Here is a 21,481-nt window from a genome sequence, read left to right as displayed (position 1 = left end):
TATATTGTATGATTTCCTATTACAGTATAGTACTGATTTCATGTAATGTTGAACTGAGCAGAAAAGTAACTTATCAAAAGAGAGGACCCACAAATTGCCCTATGAGGCAGAGTCGGTAACACTTAGGTAGCAGCAAAGTGCCACCACTGGGCACAACACATGAAGCACCCCTAGTCAAACCAACCAAGCATCAATAACCAAAGGTCATTTTCAGAAGACCACCAACTCGCTATTCACCAGAAAAGGAGACAGCAGTAACAAACATAATGCTCATCAGGGCCAAAAGAACAAAAAACTCCCACCTTCGGAGAACATGAAGCTCCCAAAACTTACAACCAGAGGCACGTGCTAACAGGAAAATTGCCTTAGGAAAAGAACACCGACCGAAGGGGAAACCTTAAATCGAGGAGAAAGACAGAAAGAGTAACGAAGACACAGTCAAGAGGCCAAAAGGGCTCAAGTGATACATGATACAAAAGGGATCAAGTGCCCAGACCAACTGGGCTGTGGTGGGTATGTGGGCCTGCGGGCCACTCCAAGCAACAGCCTAGTGGACCAAACTCACAAGTCAAGCCTGGCTTCGGGCCGGGCTTGGGGAGTAGAAGAACTCCCAGAACCCCATCAACCAAAAAATACATGACCAGAACAAAGGTGAATGTGGGACAGCTTCCTAAGTGGTGCCAAGGTATCTCCAATGCTGAACACAAGCAGTAGCAACTCCTCCAGGGCTAAACAATAAGCGGCAACAGTATTCAGCATGAGAGAGAGAGATCAAGAAACGACAAAGAAAGGAAAGAAAGCACCACACACAGACAGAAGAATGATGATGAAAGGAAGAAGTGGCAAAAAGTGCACCAAGCAATTATCTGCTCACCACAGAGATTGGCAAGAAAGACATGTCAAAGATTAGACACGAAGAGTCATGGAAAAGTTTGAACCAGCAAGGTATGTTACTGGAGCTGATGAAAAATACCCGGGTTCAGGCACTGAGCAAGTAGTGTCTAAAACCAAGACTGAGCAGGCCACCAAGTAGTCAGAATAACCACCTTTCCCCAATTGAAATCAACCTCTCCAGGACTCTAAGCTACAGTTGGACCAGGAGAAAAAGAGATAAAGAAACCCCCACTGCTATCAGTTCACCTGAAGGGTATCCACTGTGAAAGCCTCACGACCAGGAAATGGAGCTATGTAAGTGGAAGGTGCAGAGTCCAAGCCGAGAAAGAGTGATCCACGTCAGTGCACCTGAACAACTTGCAAAGCCACTGGAAGGAGGCAGCATTGATGATCCACTCAATGGAGATGGGAAGGAAGCGAGAGAGACTATCCGTAAGAGCACTTTACATTCCCAGGTGAACAGTGCAGAGAACGATACCTCAAGAATCCAATAGATAAGCTCTCACACTTGGAAAATAATAGAAAGACTGGCTCCAAACCTGCACATAAAAATAACACTACCTGAAACCAGAAAGCATGGAAAGATGTTCAAAATAGCCACACTGAAAAGCAGATGTGCAATAAGTATGCTGAGAGAGAGAGAACACTTTTCAACATCAAAGACCCAAGACTTTTCAAAACTTACCCTTACACATTACACACAAGCCAAACAGAACTCTGCAGCTTATGGGGCTAAGTAGTTTGGAGCCAACTCGGCGAGATTGGTTTAGGGAGCCACAAGGGGCTCCCTTAGAAGCGTCCTGGATACCATTAAAGATACTAATAGAAGAGCAAAAAGGATACAAGTCGAGCAATGTCAAAAGTATTGAATTCACCAATGATTTTATCAAGGAGAGGGAAGTAAGAGACTAAAAAAAGGCACTGGAAAATCAAGACTTTCCATAATCTTGAAAATTGGATGCAGAGGATGAGTTACAATACCGTGGCTGAAGAAATGATGACCAAACCACACACCAGAAGATGGAGAAGCAACGTCGTCTCGCTTCATCCTGGACCAAGTTGTACCACACGACTTGATAGTGGTATAAGATGGACCAAAACGTCGTCGCTTCTCCATCTTATGAGTTGTGGTTTGGTCATCACTGAAAACTGGATATTCCACAAAGCATGTGACTGTAAACAGTACAATGTAGTTTAGGCAATAAGGTGTGGGTTTTTGTTCATTAAGTGCCATTATGTGCAAGGTGTGATGATGGAGGCAAGAACAATGATGATGCCATGGCTCTTTGCCCCCCTCCCTTCATGGGTCTTTTTGTTACACACCCACAGGAAGCAGCCCGTGACAGCTGTCTTAACTCCCAGGTACCTATTTACTGCTAGGTAACAGGGGGCATCAGGGTGAAAGAAACTTTGGATCGAACCCGGAACCTCAGGATTACGAATCCGAAGCGCTGTCCACTCAGCTGTCAGGGGATAGGCATGTATCTACCAAAAACTAACTCTTGACTCATCCACCACCATGACATACCCAACAGCTGGCCTGAATCTAGATCTAAAACATATCAGTATGCGAGTAAAGCTCAAATGGTCCCCAAGCATAGATATCACTATTATGACCCTTAGACGATTTGAACCTGAACCCAAGCCGCCAGGGGTCTTCCCCACCAACTGCACCAGTATTTTGACCACAGTGGTCATGGGTGACGAATCTTCTGAGTGGTCACAGTTACAGTGATATAAACAGACCTAGATTGCCAACAACAACAAAGTTCTTTGTAAAAAATCAAGACCAAGTGCAGAGAACAAAGTCAAATCCCAACAACCAAGAGTAAGAGACTGCTTGATAAATACAAATACCTGCTGTATTATGAAAGCTGTAATTGACTCCTCTGTACTTTTTATATTATTACCACTCTTCAAAATAAAAATAGCAAAATCACAATGGATTTCTAAACAGCTAATCTCAAATTCAGGTGAAAAAAATCAGCAGTCCTTCACACAATTTGTCTGCAGATATGTATTAGGCAACCTTATGTACCTCTTCGTAATGTCAGCCAAGGTGGTGGTGGTGTTTGAGGGGATTCTGCAATCATGTCAGCTAAGGTTAAAATGCACAGCAAGTTTCATCACTGATTTTCCTCCATTGGTAAAAATTATTTCTAAGTGAACAGGTATTAATAATAATAAACTTTATTAAATTATTTGATGCTTAAGAGTACAAATACTGAAGTTATAAAAGAAACTTCTGTATCTTTGTTTTTACAAAATTATCTTTTGATCTCTTAAAAATAGAGCTAAGTATAGGCAACTTTTTATGTATAATGCTGACGTCTCACTTTGAAGATCAAAGCAAAATTAGCATTTTATACATACATAGTATTCAGCAGTTATACAACATTGAACTCGGGTAAAATACCGGAATGTATCAACTCATGGAACATGGCAGGGGCACTCTTCCTGCCATGTTCCTTCACCATAACATACCTCCTTTGGTGAAAGCATCATGAGCTCATACACTACATACCATATCAGGAACAGTCATTACATACCTGTAGTGTATGTCCCTGGGCATCATCCTATCAAATTGTCTGTTTACAACCAGCAACCTTAGCTATCATTTCCTCAAATCATATAACTACCAGTGATCTAGATCATCCAATATTCATACATCTGCATTCAGGAATCTTTGTTGCTACTGACTCCAGTCAGTAGACTGGAGACTCTGTACAAATTCAAGTTATTATCCACTTGTCATTCATCTATAGCCAGGGATCCAAATTTACCCGAGGCTCACTATTTCTAGCGGTGTCGATTGGGACAGAAAACCAGCGAGCTTGTCAACGGTCCCCCTGATTCTTCCTGAGGATTTTTCCAGTTGGATTTTTGTCTTGACATTCATGGATTTGATAGATAAATAATGTCTTGGGTTTATACAGTAACACAATGGATGAAAAAGCATCTGTTTTCTGTCCCTTTTGTGGCTTGTTGAGCTTGATACTGTTGCCCATTGTGAGAGTTCCAATTGACCTTGAAAAGAATTCAAATTTCATTCAGTCCCAATTTTTCAGTTATGTTTGAGAGTTGACTTAAGTTTTTGGATGATTGTTTTGACATCCCAATCATTGTATTGACATTCAATAACTGATTATGTGGTCTATGATGGTCGCAGCACTTGTGGAGGCACTGTTTACTTCTGACAACCTTGCAACATCAAGGCAGCAGACAGGTAGGTTAAGGTGTTACTGTCAGCAAACAATTTTTACTGCAATTTTGTGATTTGTTTTTCCCAAGACATTATTCAAGAGCTGTGAATGTATAGATATTCCTATGACACTGAACCTGTGTCATAGGAATAGTGTCATTACAGTCAGGGTCGTGCTTGATTTTCAGATGAGAACTTAGGAAAGGAATGGAAATTGTGCATAGCAATTATTGAGACAACAAATCAGTTCTTGCCAAGAAATACAGTATTAACAGTATTTATACAGACACCTTACATACACATTAAAGCTGAGTTGAGAGAGAGAGAGAGGGGAAGTATCATATAAGCCTGTGGTACTGTATTTACAATATCCGGAAGGATACATTCCATACCTACTGTTGCAAGATGGCTGGTCTAGATCACCATGTCCTAACTCTTCTCAATCAGCACCAAAACCTTAATTACATATAATAAAATATTTCCTTTTATACAGATAATGTTGAGTTCCAGTGGTAGGTATTCACATTACCAACTCTGTAACTTGGAAAACAATATTACTGTATTTAAAAAAAAATCTTCCACAAAATGGAATAAAAAGATTCTTATGGATAAAACAGGTATTGTAACCCAGTGGGCACAATATCCTAGAGTAACACCGAATTGTCATCAACATCAACTAATGACACTCTTAGAATGTTCCCAGTGGGCACAACATACATGGAAATTTTTAATTATCTGCATTACAAATAAACTGAATTATACATAAATGAATGTGATGAGATTGAGCATTTTGTGTTTCACTGATGTACTGTACAGTATTTCATTATTGTGCATCACTCCTCAGTGCCAATCTGACCAGTCTATATCATCTGAAAGATAAGTGTCTCGGCCACTAAGTCCTTCCTCAAAGGCATCACGACGTTTAGTAATAGCCGTCTTTAGAATGAGGGAAATGTCATTAAGGGAGTGTTCAGGCATGTGGGTCAGATCAGAGAGAGCAGATGGCCGCACAGGACGCAACCGCTGTTTCTGGCTCATCAGTTGTTCTGATGTCACCATGGGACCAAGCCTTGTTCCCGACTCTGTTCGTCTGGTTTCAGGAGTCCGTATCCTGGAGCGTCGCTGAGGGCTGCGAGGAGAGTGCCGCCTCTCTGGACTGTGGTGAAAATTGAAGTTATGGTAACGATCTGGTGAGCGGCGATTATGTTCGGGACTTCGAACTGCAGGAGAATATCGTCTCTCTGGTGATAGCCGTCTTGGACTTGCTGAATATCTCCTTACTAAGTGATGATCATCCGGGTCATCCAAGACATTGTTGGAGCCTGTCGAACTGCTTCCCTCAAGGCTGGTCCAGGACTCTTCAGGACTCTCACCGAGACTGTCCCTGCTGTCTACTGCTTGCTCTGGATGTCTGCTATTTCTCTTTACACGCACATTTTTCTCTCCCAGTGCCTGCCGCTCCCTGCTGTAGAACTTGCGCCTGCGGATCTCTCGACGCAGTTCAGAATGCCTATCACTGCTGCTAAAACGTCGCTCATTACCACTAGAGTGCTGGTCTCTGGTACTAAAACGGCGATCTACACATTCTATGTGACTTTCTAGACTATTGGACCGTCGGTCATGAGAGGACTTTTCTTTATTCATACTATTTCTTTGTGCAATAGCCTGTCTTGAAGCACGTTGTCCTCGGTCATAAGCACATTTGTCATCCCACTCAGAGTCATCAACACCTCGATCTCTGCTTTGTCTCATCTTTTCCCTCGGCATCCTCTGTTTGTCTCTGCCCCGGTCTTTCCCATCTCTTGCATTCATTTCCCTGCCTTCTCTGTCTCTTTTATTTTCTGAACTGTGCCCGTTGCCTCTTCGACGATCTTTACTTTCAGGAGAATTCTCGTCCAGGTGATTCCTGCGTCTGTCTCTGCTCAGCCCTTTCTTCCCTCTGGGTTGATCAATACTACTCTCCCTTGCATCGCCCACTCTGTTGGAGTCACTGCGGAGTGGACGCAATCTCTTATCTGGAGATCGACGACGATCATTCTTATATGGCACAGATTCCTGCTGAGGGTCCTGCTCTGAACTTCTACCCAATGACTGGCGCACAGGTGTCAATTCCCTAAGACGAGACTGCTTGCTCGGGGAGGATCGTCTGGCCTGTTTTGACCTATCACGCGGTGACCTGGACAACTTCCCACCTGCAGTACATATCAATATTATTTGAATCCAGCTAATCTGCTGAAATTTTTTATAACTTTGCCAGGATAATATAAGCCAATACAAAGTTAAATGTGCATATGATACATATAATACAACTTTTAATATGAATCTCAGTGGCAAGTATTATTTTATGTTGTCAATGCTTGTGGAATTTATCTTATTCTTTAGTTTATATACCTAATCATTATATATGTAATTTTATGATAGTATATGCAACATGTAGTCATTAGACAAACTATAAAACATATTTCTCATTAGTATCAATGCACAATGCTCAAGATTAAATCTCAAATTATAATATTTTATATGGGGCATCAAAATACAGTGACTCACAGGTAAGGTCTTAAAAAAAAACTCACAAATAGTGTGGGTCGAAATATAGTGTATAAACCACAAATGGAAAAGTTGAGGTCAAAACAACCAGAATTTCACAGCAGGGTGAGGGGTCAAAATAAACCAGGACCTCTCCACACAGTGAGTGTCAAAATAAACAAGGATCTCTGTACAGTGAAGGGTCAAAATAAACCAGGATCTCTCAGCACAGTGAGGGTCAAAATAAACCAGAATATCTCAGCACAGTGAGGGTCAAAATAAACCAGAATATCTCAGTACAGTGAGGGTCAAAATAAACCAGGATATCTCAACACAGTGAGGGTCAAAATAAACCAGGATATCTCAGCACAGTGAGTGTCAAAATAAACCAGGATATCTCAGCACAGTGAGGGTCAAAATAAACCAGGATATCTCAGCACAGTGAGGGTCAAAATAAACCAGGATATCTCAGCACAGTGAGGGTCAAAATAAACCAGGATATCTCAGCACAGTGAGGGTCAAAATAAACCAGGATATCTCAGCACAGTGAGGGTCAAAATAAACCAGGATATCTCAGCACAGTGAGGGTCAAAATAAACCAGGATATCTCAGCACAGTGAGGGTCAAAATAAACCAGGATATCTCAGCACAGTGAGGAGTCAAAATAAACCAGGATATCTCAACACAGTGAGGGTCAAAATAAACCAGGATATCTCAATACAGTGAGGGTCAAAATAAACCAGAATATCTCAGCTTAGTGAGGGTCAAAATAAACCAGGATATCTGCATAGTGAGGGTCAAAATAAACCAGGATATCTCTCCACAGTGGGAGTCAAAATAAACCAGGATATCTCAGCACAGTGAGGGTCAAAATAAACCAGGATATCTCAGCACAGTGAGGAGTCAAAATAAACCAGGATATCTCAACAGAGTGAGGGTCAAAATAAACCAGGATATCTCTGCACAGTGAGGGTCAAAATAAAACAGGATATCTCAGCACAGTGAGGGTCAAAATAAACCAGGATATCTCTGCACAGTGTGGGTCAAAATAAACCAGGATATCTCTGCACAGTGAGGGTCAAAATAAACCAGGATATCTCTGCACAGTGAGGGTCAAAATAAACCAGGATATTTCTGCACTGTGAAGGTCAAAATAAACCAGGATATCTCTGCACAGTGAGGGTCAAAAGAAAAAGGTTAAATAATATGTAGACTAAATTACAGAGGCACTGCAAAGAAATATATTCTATCCTAACTAGTGAGACTATTGTATTATGGAAAAGTGTATTTATTGAATATATAGTATTATTAATAACAGAAAAAACATGTTTGTAAAATGTTAAAAGTGGAATGTTACTTCTCACCACTACATTCTACACCTTGGTGTGTCTTGCTGTAAGAGGAAGATTTTTTTAACCGACTTTGGTGTCATAGTTGAAATGCACACATGCAGGGTAAGGCCACGCAGAGTGCAGAGGCAGAGTGCACCCTGGGTGGACTCTGCTTGTCCACAAAGAGTTAAAATTAACCAGAATCTCGCAGCAGAGTGGTGTCTTAAACCACATTGCAAGTCCCCGTGGCATAGTGGTAAGACGTACACCTGGCGTTATGCGAGTACTTTGTCCTGGGAGGATTTACTGGGTGCAAATCCTTAACTGTAGCCTCTGTTTAACCCAACAGTACAATGGGTACCTGGTTGTTAAATGATTTGGTGGGGTCTTATTCCAGGAACATAGGATTAAGGACCTGCCCGAAATGCTATGCGTTTCAGGCAGGAAATACATACAGAGATACACAAATACATACAAAGAGAACACCTATCACATCTTGTAAAAGATTTAAAACAATAACTATATTGTAAGCAAAATATGTATAAATAGCTATCCTAAATTCTCAATATGGGTTGGGAAATTCCTACAACTCCCTTCACCCTCTCTGGTAATTTGGAGCCCAGTCTCCAGTCTTCGACAAGTACAGTACTGTATTGATAGCTACAAAAAACTGATTTAAATGTTATAAAATTAAAGTGATCAAATGAGTAACCTTTGTCATCTCTGGTGGTGTGTCTGGCAGGTGTTGGTTGCTCCCCATCCACACTGTCATGATGGTGAAGCTGGCCCTTCACCACCTGGTCTTGGTGTCTATTGCTGTTAGCTCTCTGGAGCTGCAGAGATCGTCGCATGAGCTCCACACTCTGCTCAACCACACCAATGATTGTCCTGGAATGAGCATTTAGCTAGACACCTAAACTTGATGTTTGAATCATCCCAGTGGCAGTTCTGCTCATCAAAAGTGACCCACTAGATGCTTGGATTAATCACTGTATCTCCAGTGTTCAAGCAGTCAGCATCTCACCCATTTAAAAACTTATAAATTCAAGTAAACAGAAATTTACCAGTAAATGTTTCTATTTTTCATTAATACAAAGATCTGATTTGACAATTTACATTATTTAATTGGTTATAAAGATGTGATGTACTTCTAAAGATTAAACAAAAATTAAATTCATAATGCATTTATTTTCCTAAAGTCCTAAAGACTTCTCAAAATAACTTTATCTAAATTGTGAAACTGAGTACATAATGTACAATGTAAATGAGCTAATTTCAGTGTACCTTATGCTATCTTTCTCTAATCTACAGTGTATTTAACTTTAGTACAAAATATGAATACCACTATAGGTCTTGTGAGAAAATATTGAGGCCATTTAATGGGATCAAATCCGTGTCCCAAAACGGAACACTTTCAACTGGGCCATGATAAGAGGTCATAGTATGGGATCAAACCCACATCTCTGAATTCCCCAGAGTTGGATCCCACTATAATAATTTCTCATAAATACACCACATTGTTGAAATTTGTGCACAAGACCTATCATATCAAACTAATTTTCTACAATCTATGTGGAAACCTTTCCTTAAAAATTCTAAATAAAATCCTGCATTTAAAACTAATCTGGAATAATGTACTGCAGTGTTGTAGTTATCAAAAGGAGCAACACAAGACCCACCTGGCAGCTGTGACATCAGAGAGGAGAGATGGGGTGATATTAGCTTTGTGCAGAACACCTCGCCATGATGCGGGCACCGCTGCTGACTCCAGGGCGCCCAGGATCTCTTCGAAACTTGGTCGTAGGGAGGGGTTCTGGGCCCAGCATGAGGTAATGAGCTCCTTCAGTTCCCGAGATACGCCACTAGAGGGCAGTGGTGGTCGACCTCCTGCTTCAATGGTCTCCATGATCTATGGGAGAAAATAACGATTTTTAATAAGTCTTTACATGATCTATGGGAGAAAATAACGATTTTTAATAAGTCTTTAGGATGGCACAAACTTCAGACCAGATGTGATAACTCATTCAAACATTATAATTTAATCATAATATTGGAATAGTGAAATTTTTATGTTATTTGGAGTTCTGGCTTTTGGTACACAAGTCATTATTGAAAAATTTCATGAAACTTTCCCTATTAAAAACAATTTGGGAATGAAGACATTCATACTGGACAGTCCCTGAACAATTGTAGCCATGTCAGTTAGTGCTAAAAATACATCCATATTGTCTAGTATTTCTTGTGTATTTACCATTCTTGTAATTACTTTAATGTACAGTAGTATATAATTACTTTTAAACATTGTATACGACTAAAACCATGACGATTATACAAGTCTACATGAATAATTTCACTACAATTTTGCTACAATCTCAGTCTACGAAAATGCATGACCAATGTAGAGGATCACTAGCAAAGGGGCCCCATCTCTGAGTTAATAATGCTACCAGTAATCACCTGAAAGATATCAAGGCCCTTGAAGGGGTGGCTGGCGGCGAGCATCTCCCAGAGAATGATAGCGTAGCTGTACACGTCACACTTGGCCGACACCTCACCTTGGGTCAGCAGCTCAGGAGCCATCCATGCGGGCGTCCCTCTAGCAAGAGAGGAAAAGCTTTATATACAAGGCAAAACACAACAAATATTCACCCATACAGCTTACATGGTTTAACAGCAAAAGGGATGGGAGAATAATAATAATAATAATAATAATACTAATAATAATACTAATAATAATAATAATAATCATAATAATAATCATAAAATCATAAATAATAATAATAATATAATAATAATACTTTACTGATATAATATTTATAAAAAAATAAGATTTTAAAAATATAAAATAAAAAAATTGGCTAAAATGTATTTATAGAAATGATAAATTACCAAAAATATAAGTACAGTATGAAATTACCTCTACAGCACCTTGTGTAGTACTGTATTCACACCACATCAACTTTTGCCTCAATGAGCTTTTGCCCAGTACTCCAGTACTCACCAGGTGGGGATTCACAAGAGGTGAGGCACACAATGTCAGTAACAAAATACAGTACAATCAATCAATACCTGTTCATAATTCTAAATTTATTTCCCAAGACTTGTATGCATATTTGGGAGTTTTCCACCATATGAATGTACTGTGTAGGATTTACCTGAGAGCCGAGTGAACAATTCTTCGTGGCAGGGGATCGTATTCCAGGGACCATAGGATTAAGGACTTGCCCGAAACGCTACGCGTACTAGTGGCTGTACAAGAATGTAACAACTCTTGTATATATCTCAAAAAAAAAAAAAAAAATAGATAGTCTTGCCTGATAGAGCCACCTGGCTTGTGACTGTCTTGCCTGATAAAGCCACCTGGCTTGAGACCGTCTTGCCTGATAGAACCACACGGCTTGTGACCATCTCACCTGATAGAGCCATGCTGGGCGGGAGAGCCAGTTCGTGACCGCCTCAAGATAGAGAAGCCGAAGTCCGCAATTTTTGCCCTGTAGTAGGAGTCAAGGAGGACGTTCATAGACTTGAGGTCAAGATGAAGTACCTACAACACCAAGAATAAAACACTTGTAGGGTTATACAACTTTATGCAATTATTCTTTGTTACTTTTATTACTCTTATTTTTATTGTCATTATTGTTATCATTAGTTAAAGAAAGCACATTAACGTGGTATATATAAATGAGTACATCAACTGGAGCAATAAGGTGACTCAAAGCAGCGACTTAAAGGTGTCATTTACCTGCTGAAGTAGACACCAAAGGTGCCATTTACCTGCTGAAGTAGACACTAAAGTGCCATCTACTCGCTGAAGTAGATACCAAAGGTGCCATTCACCCGCTAAAGCAGACACCAAAGGTGCCATTTACCCGCTAAAGTAGACACCAAAGGTGCCATCTACCTGCTGAAGTAGACACCAAAGGTGCCATCTACCCGCTAAAGTAGACACCAAAGGTACCATTCACCCGCTAAAGCAGACACCAAAGGTGCCATTTACCTGCTAAAGTAGACACCAAAGGTGCCATTTACCTGCTAAAGTAGACACCAAAGGTGCCATTTACCTGCTAAAGTAGACACCAAAGGTGCCATTTACCTGCTAAAGTAGGCACCAAAAGTACCATTTACCCGCTAAAGTAGGCACCAAAAGTACCATCTACCCGCTAAAGTAGGCACCAAAAGTGTCATCTACCCGCTAAAGTAGGCACCAAAAGTGTCATCTACCCACTAAAGTAGGCACCAAAAGTACCATCTACCCGCTAAAGTAGGCACCAAAAGTACCATCTACCCACTAAAGTAGGCACCAAAAGTGCCATTTATCCGCTAAAGTAGGCACCAAAAGTACCATCTACCCACTAAAGTAGACACCGAAGGTGTCATTTACCCTCAAAAGTAGACACCGAAGGTGCCATCTACCCGCTGAAGTAGACACCAAAGGTGCCATTTACCTGTGGTTCGTGCCGGTGGAGGTAGTTCATACCCTGAGCCACGTCTTTAGCCACCACGAAGTACGCAGCGTGGTCCAGTCTCTCCCGACTGCCAAATGAAAATAGTGAAGTAATTCATTATTGAAATAAAACCTAACCAAAAACCCAACTCAAACAAACAGGAAATTATTTTTTCTCAAAAGAAAATGCAAAATAAGCAAAATATAATTAACTAATGTAAACATGTGAACTCCTGAAAATTATATTTTTAATTTATGGTTTCTTATTGAACATTAAAACAACTTAGAAGAAAATGTTCGAAGAAGATACATTAAATGACATACAATCTGATCCATATCCTACCTGTACAAGTTCAGGTATGTTTATTGAGACGAGCAAGAAATCCTACCTGTACATGTTACCTGGTCTAGAGTTAACTACAAGCAACCTTGGATTGCCTACAAGCAGTCTGAGTAAAATAACACACCAAGAGCTTCAACGAAACCTTTTAGATCTGAGACAAAATGATTATAAGCCATTCCATCTATCATGTTGCTATCATGCGAGAAGAGCCACATATATATGGATCATCCGATAAAATCAGCAGACTCCTAGATGTTACTACTGCTTGGCTTAGACTCAGCTACAAGTATCTTTAGGGGGAGTCTGCTTACCTGCTGACCAAATGTAAACCGTGTCACCTAAATTATTCACTGTGTCACTTGAGAGCAAAAAAATACACGAATTTAGGGACAGTTCTATAACAAATGTTTAGGCATTTGTAAATATTTCATTAAACTGATCTACTAGCTAAAAATGTTAGCCAAATATCCCCAGTTTGCTAACTGTAGGGAGTAAATACGAGGGATTGAAACCTTTCCACCGTTGCCAACTAGTTAGGTTGTGCATGATAAGCAAATCAACTTATTTAACTAGCTTACCGAATATGTAAGTTGCTTAGCTTTTTTGTTTTTAGTTTTAGCTAAATGAATTTGGGGGTTCAGTTACCGAACCCATTACGTGTGTCTGTAACCTTCTCTCTATGAACACAGTGTGGATGAGATTATAGACATCCAGGTACTCACGTGGTGGTATGGATGAGGTTATAGAAACCCAGGTACTCACGCGGTGGTATGGATGAGGTTATAGAGACCCCAGGTACTCACGTGGTGGTGTGGATGAGATTATAGAGACCCCAGGTACTCTCGTGGTGGTGTGGATAAGGTCATAGACATCCAGGTACTCACGTGGGGATATGGATGAGGTTATAGAGACCCCAGGTACTCACGTGGTGGTGTGGATGAGATTATAGAGACCCCAGGTACTCTCGTGGTGGTGTGGATAAGGTCATAGACATCCAGGTACTCACGTGGGGATATGGATGAGGTTATAGAGACCCCAGGTACTCACGTGGTGGTGTGGATGAGATTATAGAGACCCCAGGTACTCACGTGGTGGTGTGGATGAGATTATAGAGACCCCAGGTACTCACGTGGTGGTATGGATGAGGTCACAGAGACCCAGGTACTCACGTGGTGGTGTGGATAAGGTCATAGACATCCAGGTACTCACGTGGTGGTGTGGATAAGGTTGTAGAGGGTGCCACCTGAGAGGTACTCCAGCAGCATGAAGGGCCGGGCGGCACCAGTGCACACCCCCATCAGGAGGACAATCCGTGGGTGATGGAGCTGCTGCAGGAGAGCCGCCTCTGACCTGAAGTAGTTCTTGTCATCCTGCAGGGAGTCAGGCACTTGAGAGATGGTTATAATACTAGGTTACCGTGTACAGGTTACGTTACTTTAACGTGTAGGTCAAAGATAAGAGGTTAAGGACCTGGTATGCGTGTTAGTGGCTTTGCTTTAATGTAAGGACACAAATGTTATGTATTCCTACAATGTACTTTCTTGTATATAAATAAATAAAATAAAAATAATTGTCTTATCATTTTATCAAGCTGGATTCCAGTAATATTTGAAATTTTGAGGAATATTAATCCAGACCACGTCTTTAAAAGCTCTGATGAGAACAAAATAAAACAAAACAAGAGAACAACGGTTTCAAGCTCAAAAAGCCACAATATTGGACTGAAAACAGACGCTTTTCCACCCACAGGGTTGTAAACCAATGGAACCGCCTACCCGCCCAAGCCGTGAATGAACAGTTAAAATTTGACAGTCTCTTACCCTGGCTTACCCGACAGCCACCAAATGACAAACAAGTAATCAAGTGATACACCCAGAAATAGTTAACAAGTGACATAATAACAATCAAGTACATAAACAGAGATATTTACCTGAGAAAGTTTGAACTTGAGTTCCTTGACGGCGACCTCCGTGCCGCAGTAGGCGCCGCGGTACACGGTGGAGAAGGAGCCCTCGCCCACCACGTCCCCGGGCCGCCACTCCACGCCCGACACACTCACCTCACACTTGTTCAACATGTCCCCGGACCGCAGCCGCTCCAACTCGTTCTCCAGACTCCTGCAAAAGTTCGTGAATTTCAAGTTTGACTCATTCTACCAAGTGCACGTAATTCAAATTCTGCTCATTCGCCAAGGGCATTTATTTCAAGCTCATCGCATTTCAAGTTCAGGTCACTCTCCAGACTTGAAGTATACGTAGTGTATATTGTAGTGAGTGATGATAAGTCAACCTTCCATCTATTGTAGGGAAGATTGGCTTGTTTAAATCGCCAGGGATGGTCTAGGGTTTCCTTACTAAAGCTATCTTGAGATGATTTCGGGGCTTTAGTGTCCCCGCGGCCCGGTCCTCGACCAGGCCTCCACCCCCAGGAAGCAGCCCGTGACAGCTGACTAACACATAGGTACCTATTTTACTGCTAGGTAACAGGGGCATAGGGTGAAAGAAACTCTGCCCGTTGTTTCTCGCCGGTGCCTGGGATCGAACCCAGGACCACAGGATCACAAGTCCAATGTGCTGTCCGCTCGGCCGACCGGCTCCCTCAAGCTTAAGGCATTAAAATAACCTAGCCTCTCATAGGCCTGACATACCAAGATGTAATTTAAATATTTGCAAGGATGATGAGCCGAAGCTGGCGCACGAGGTGAGGTCTACTCACCTGATCTGTTGACGGTGTTGCTTGGTCTGGGTCACCATCTGGTTGAGGAGGTCACGCTTGCTTAGCGTGAGGGACATTTTGCCTGGGCCCTCCTCATTCCTCACCGGCGACCCTCGTGATTCACGTGACCCTCGGCTCCCTGACCCTCCGCCGTCACCCGCGGCAGCCGTCTTCCTCTCCGGCGACGCCACCTGGAGGAACAGAGAAAGAATTAGTGAGAAATGCATCATATTTGGAACCAAGCCCTTTGGTAAGATATTCTACAGACCTTCCAATTGTTTTACTGGTATACACTTGCTGATTTATGGAACAGAATAAACGAGGAATCGATGAATCGTTTCAAGTGTAGGTCTGGAGGCCTGGTCGGAGACCGGACCGCGAGGACGTTTTTTCTGTCAGCCGTCCTGTCAGGCGTCAGTTCCTGTCAAGTGTCTATGAGGCAGCTTAAGCGTTGGTTGCTATCCACACTTGGTCAAGAGTATAACGGGTTATGTACATAAAGTGAGGAAAGTAATAGTGTACTTACTGTGTTGCTGGGATGGGCGAGGTCTTGGTCTTTGGAGAGGTCAGAGGTCAGAGGGTCAGGCTGCCCAGAGTACAGGGAAGGAGGCCTCGTCCCAACCACCTCAAGCGCCGGTACACCTGTCATTATGAGGGTCACATATGTGGTCACATGTATTGTAGTATTGCTCTCCCTCCCTCCCTCCCCGTGGTAAAACACTCGTCCGGCTCTTCGCGAGCGCTTTGACATGGGTTCGTATCCTGGCCGGGGAGGATTGACTGGGCGCCAATCCTTAACCGTAGCCTTTCTTCACCCAGCAGTAATTGGGTACCTGGTTGTTAAACGATTTAGCAGGTCGTATTCCGGGGAAAAATTAGGATTAAGGACCTGCCGGAAACGCTACGCGTACTAGTGGCTGTACAAGAATGTAACAACTCATATATCTAAATCAAATTAAAATAATATATATATGTATATATCTGTATATCTTACATCTATTAACAAACACTTGAGGGTAGAAATAGCCTATGCCACTATCCTTTTATTGTCTCAATAATACAGTCTCAATACAATAAGATGTAGTTTATTGTCACTATTAATAAACTTGAACACCACCAGTAACCCACACCAGCAACGCCTCTAAACTCACTATGTTTAAATCAATTTCTAAATGGATTTAATGTAACACCACTCTAAGGTAACACCACCCTAAAATGTACCACTATAATGGAACACCACTATAATGGAACACTAAACTATCCTGAGTAACACTTCCTCATCGGTTGCCCTTGATAACACTGTTATGAGCTGACATATGATGGTTACACCGGAACCAAATTAAGGTACACTGCCAATAAGGAAATGCTAACACAAAGATTAAATACGCTGCCACCATCTGCCTTTGACCATTGAAACTATATCAAGCAACGAGGCAAGAAACATTGATTGACTTGGAGAGTACTTCTATGACTGTCATTAATTATGAAAACGGTTGTCAGCCACTATATCCAAAAGGCTAAGAGAATTCAACAATTGACACAGACGGGAAATTTCACGTAAGTTTATTGAGACCAAAATTATGTCAATCACCAATTATAAATCCTACCCTATCACTGGCAAAAAGTTAAGAAATTTGGACATGGAACAAAAACTCAGAGATCACACACATTACCTTAAGCTATCTGTCTCTCCCTGGCTGAGATGTTCTTCACAGCCCCGCTCTCGATCCCGGTGTACCGCACTCTGCCTCTCTAAGTCACTAAAGGACCTCTATATACAACCCCCACAGGGGGAGGGGGAGATCTGCTGTTGCTACCCACCAAGAGTGTACAAACACTCAAGAAATATTTCAAAAAGCTTGTTTGACATTCACCCTACACTCTTCAAGAGAGGAGTTATTAATTACATGTGACTGACCTCTGACCTGGCCAAAAGGGGGAGATCCAGGGATGTTTACACATAAGAATCTGGAGTCTAATTTCCTTGCATGAAATATTACATACTTGAAACTATGCTGACTAAGACTAACCCAGGAATTTTTAATCAATATACAAGATAAACCGGAGGTCATCTGGGCTGACCTCTTGGAGAAGGCTTCCCTGGGTGTGAACTCTAAGGGGGGGGGAGGTCCTGGGTGTTACAGCTCCTTGCTTGATATAGTTTCAATGGTCAAAGGCAGATGGTGGCAGCGTATTTAATCTTTGTGTTAGCATTTCCTTATTGGCAGTGTACCTTAATTTGGTTCCGGTGTAACCATCATATGTCAGCTCATAACAGTGTTATCAAGGGCAACCGATGAGGAAGTGTTACTCAGGATAGTTTAGTGTTCCATTATAGTGGTGTTCCATTATAGTGGTACATTTTAGGGTGGTGTTACCTTAGAGTGGTGTTACATTAACAAGTTGCTGGCTTGCTGACCCCATCGAGGCCACTAGATTTCGTGCCTTTATGGTTAATTCAGGTAATTCCTAATGTGTGTGTGTCCATACTGTGTCTGGATCCTTGTTGAGATACTTGTAGCCAAGTGGTATTGGAGCAGAGCAGGATCACCTCCGGTTTACACCCCGTGTGTGTGTGTGTGTGTGTGTGTGTGTGTGTGTGTGTGTGTGTGTGTGTGTGTGTGTGTGTGTCTCACTGGGTGACTGGGGAGCGGCCCCAGCACCGGGACCACCAATCAACCCAGGGAGCGGTACCAACGCTTGGATTCGAGCAGACTGACAGGCCCATCGCGCTCTCACAAGACGGGTGATTATCATGGACAGTGTGTGTGTGTGTGTGTGTGTGTGTGTGTGTGTGTGTGTGTGTGTGTGTGTGTGTGTGTGTGTGTGTGTGTGTGTGTGTGTGTGCGCGCGCGCGCGCGCGCGCGTGCGTGTGTGTGTGAAATATATATATGTATTAAATATAATAGAGGAAAAATAGATTGGTTAAAAAGTCGGGGTCCAAGAGATAATAGTTCGACTCTGCAGACACAAATAGTAAATACACACACACACACACACACACACACACACACACACACACACACACACACACACACACACACACACACACACACACACACACACACCCTTGTGTGCGTACAGGTGAGTACATACACCTCAAGGTTGCCCAAGGAACCGTCTTCGCTTCCATGGACGTAGTCGAGCGAATACGAAATATGAGATTTATCTTCTCAACAAAATATCAATATGTATCATTACCAACATGAAGTACACACCAGCGCCAAATGCCCCCCTAACAGCCCAACTACCTAACGCCAAACTGCCAAATGCGAACCCTTACGAAATTTTGAGTGTATCAGTACAAACGTCAATGCTATGGGCAACTAGTGGAAAGACTGATCACCAACACAGGTGCAAATGTCTACTAAGACCTCTGTTCACCCAGCAGTGAATGGGTACCTGGTTGTTAAACGATTCGGCGGGGTCGTATTCCGGGGAAATTAGGGTTAAGGACCTGCCCGAAACGCTACGCGTACTAGTGGCTTTACAAGAATGTATGTAAAAGACAGTTTAAAGACTAAACTACTCGGGTGGTAATCCCACTAGACGGGAACAGCAGCTGGTTCTTCCCGCCGCCGACGGCTCCTGCTTCACCAATCGTGTCACGAGATGCTTCGAGCAGTCCGCCGGCCGCACTTCGAATCTTTGGCTCGCTGACCGCAAGTCTCTCCAACAGCTGTCTGGCGCGGGCTTCCAGCCTCTCTCCCCCGCCCGCACCTCCACACCTTTTGTCTACATGGTTTACCTCAAGCGGCTCACGTCAAGGTTGGTTGCTTAGTCGTCTTGTAGGTTAACAGGTCTGTGTAAAATGATACGTAATAACAAATGAAGGTCTCTGGCACCCCGGGAGCCGGTTGGCCGAGCGGACAGCACGCTGGACTTGTGATCCTGTGGTCCTGGGTTCGATCCCAGGCGCCGGCGAGAAACATTGGGCAGAGTTTCTTTTACCCTGTTACCTAGCAGTAAAATAGGTACCTGGGTGTTAGTCAGCTGTCACGGGCTGCTTCCTGGGGGTGGAGGCCTGGTCGAGGACCGGGCCGCGGGGACACGAAAAAGCCCCGAAATCATCTCAAGATAACCCCCTCTCAACGGTCCTCTCTCTCTCCCTAAAGATATTTGTGGCACTGTTTGAATGTCCTCCTGCCGCTGGCGGCGGCTGTGTATCATATGAGCGCCTTACTGGGGGTAAATTTGTATAAAAATTATAGGAATTACTGTTTTATGGGGGACTGGTGAGGGGGGGGGAGTGAGCAGGTGTGGAGGTGATTACAGTATCTAATAAGGTAATTAAGACAGCTTGTGTGTCATGAATAAAACATTTCTACTCCTCGGTTCGTCCTGTTCTTAGGTCCCTAACCCACTTACACCCCCTCCTTATCCACCCCCACCCATTCTCCCCCCCCCCATGCCCCCCACCACCCTCATTAGCCTCCCCTAACTCTCAACATAAATATCTTGACGTGATAATCTCAACATAAATGAGGCTGTTAGAGCAGCAATTCAATCTCACTTAACTGTTAACTACCCACCAAGAGTATGCGTCCTAGCTGGGCTTAAATATAATAATATAATGTAATTATGTATATAAATAAAAATAAAAATATTATATATATATTTATAAATATATATAACATATGACGAGTGTGAGGTTATTAGTTTAAGAATTCGAGAGAGATCTCAAATACAACACAGAATGTATGGAAGACAAGTTCCCACGTGAGAGAGAGAGAGAGAGAGAGAGAGAGAGAGAGAGAGAGAGAGAGAGAGAGAGAGAGAGAGAGAGAGAGAGAGAGAGAGAGAGAGAGAGAGAGAGAGAGACAGACAGACTTGGGAGTCGACACCACTTCTATCATAACACCAGTGACACAACAAAACAACGTTGGTACCATACTTGCTAACGTACCGAGAGCTCCCATGAACGTGCACCAAGGAGTCTTAAAAAAGCTATATACTACCCTTGTGAGACACACTCTTGAGTATGCAGCCCCGGCATGGAACCCCCCTACATAAAAAAATAAGACATTTATGAAAGCTCCAAAGATATACTACATAGGGCTCGTTCCTGAGCTAAGGGGACTGAGCTAGAATAAAGATTGAGGGTAGTGCACGCATCTACTCTGTAGAAAAGAAGAAATGGGACATGATAATGACATACAAGATTATTGGGGTAATTGATCAAGTACTCACAGAGTGCCAATATTTGCAGTTTAGAACAATAGCACCAGAGGGCATATTTGGAGACTGGAGACACAAATCAAACCCAATGTACCTTCTTGTATATAAATAAATAAATAAATAAATAAATAAATAAATAAATAAATGAATCAGTTTTCAGTATAAATGGACAAGCACAAATTAGAAAGAGTGTGAAGGTAGGCAACAAGGATCGTTCCTTAGCTGAAGGGTTTGGGCTATGAGGAAAGATTGAGAGAACTGAACCTTATCCACTGGAGGAAAGGAAACACAGATGAGACATGACAACAACATATAAGATTCTAATGGAAATTAAACAAGGTAGACACAGCAGCGTTGTTCAAGGTTAGGAACAGAAGAACGAGGGATCATGTATATATGATAGAAGCGTGAATAACGGCTCATTGCATTAATCTACATTGAGAAGGCGGGGCCAGGAGCCTAGCTCGACCCTGTAAGCACATCTAGGTGAGTACATTTAAGGTGAGTATACAGTATTCACGAATTCTCATTCACTCTCTCTCTCTCTCTCTCTCTCTCTCTCTCTCTCTCTCTCTCTCTCTCTCTCTCGAAGTATAGAAATGAGAAATACAGTGAGAGTTATGAAAGCAGGCGGGCTGTCCGCCATACTGACACGATGTGTGGGTGTTGGCAGCTAAGTTAAGCTGGCTCCCTCTTGTCAGGGAGCTGTGAGTGTGTGAGAGGTTCTCTCTCTCTCTCTCTCTCTCTCTCTCTCTCTCTCTCTCTCTCTCTCTCTCTCTCTCTCTCCCTCTCCCTCTCCCTCCCCCTCACCAGCTGTCACCACAGTGTTGTGGTTCACAGGACAATAA

The 21,481-nt window shown here is 42.5% G+C and overlaps 1 protein-coding gene across 1 annotated transcript in view; it reads right to left on the bottom strand.

The window, feature by feature from the left end:
* Nucleotides 1-3,068: 3,068 nt before the first annotated feature.
* The window catches only part of LOC123775057 (uncharacterized), a 39,745-nt gene continuing 21,332 nt past the window's right edge, over nt 3,069-21,481 (bottom strand). Inside the window, exons 2-11 of the mRNA XM_045769854.2 lie at nt 15,982-16,097; nt 15,456-15,646; nt 14,671-14,857; nt 13,950-14,110; nt 12,399-12,486; nt 11,367-11,497; nt 10,411-10,549; nt 9,633-9,862; nt 8,666-8,841; nt 3,069-6,288 (exon numbers count right to left, since the gene is read on the bottom strand). Of these exons, the coding sequence (XP_045625810.2) occupies nt 4,937-6,288; nt 8,666-8,841; nt 9,633-9,862; nt 10,411-10,549; nt 11,367-11,497; nt 12,399-12,486; nt 13,950-14,110; nt 14,671-14,857; nt 15,456-15,646; nt 15,982-16,097 (2,771 nt within the window). The 3' untranslated portion in view covers nt 3,069-4,936. The remainder of the gene's footprint in view (nt 6,289-8,665; nt 8,842-9,632; nt 9,863-10,410; nt 10,550-11,366; nt 11,498-12,398; nt 12,487-13,949; nt 14,111-14,670; nt 14,858-15,455; nt 15,647-15,981; nt 16,098-21,481) is intronic.

This window comes from Procambarus clarkii, chromosome 92 (genome assembly GCF_040958095.1).
Source record: "Procambarus clarkii isolate CNS0578487 chromosome 92, FALCON_Pclarkii_2.0, whole genome shotgun sequence".
In the NCBI taxonomy this organism is placed as follows: Eukaryota; Metazoa; Arthropoda; class Malacostraca; order Decapoda; family Cambaridae; genus Procambarus; species Procambarus clarkii.
Note: the sequence above shows the minus strand (reverse complement) of the source record. Positions and strands in the feature narration are given on the sequence as shown.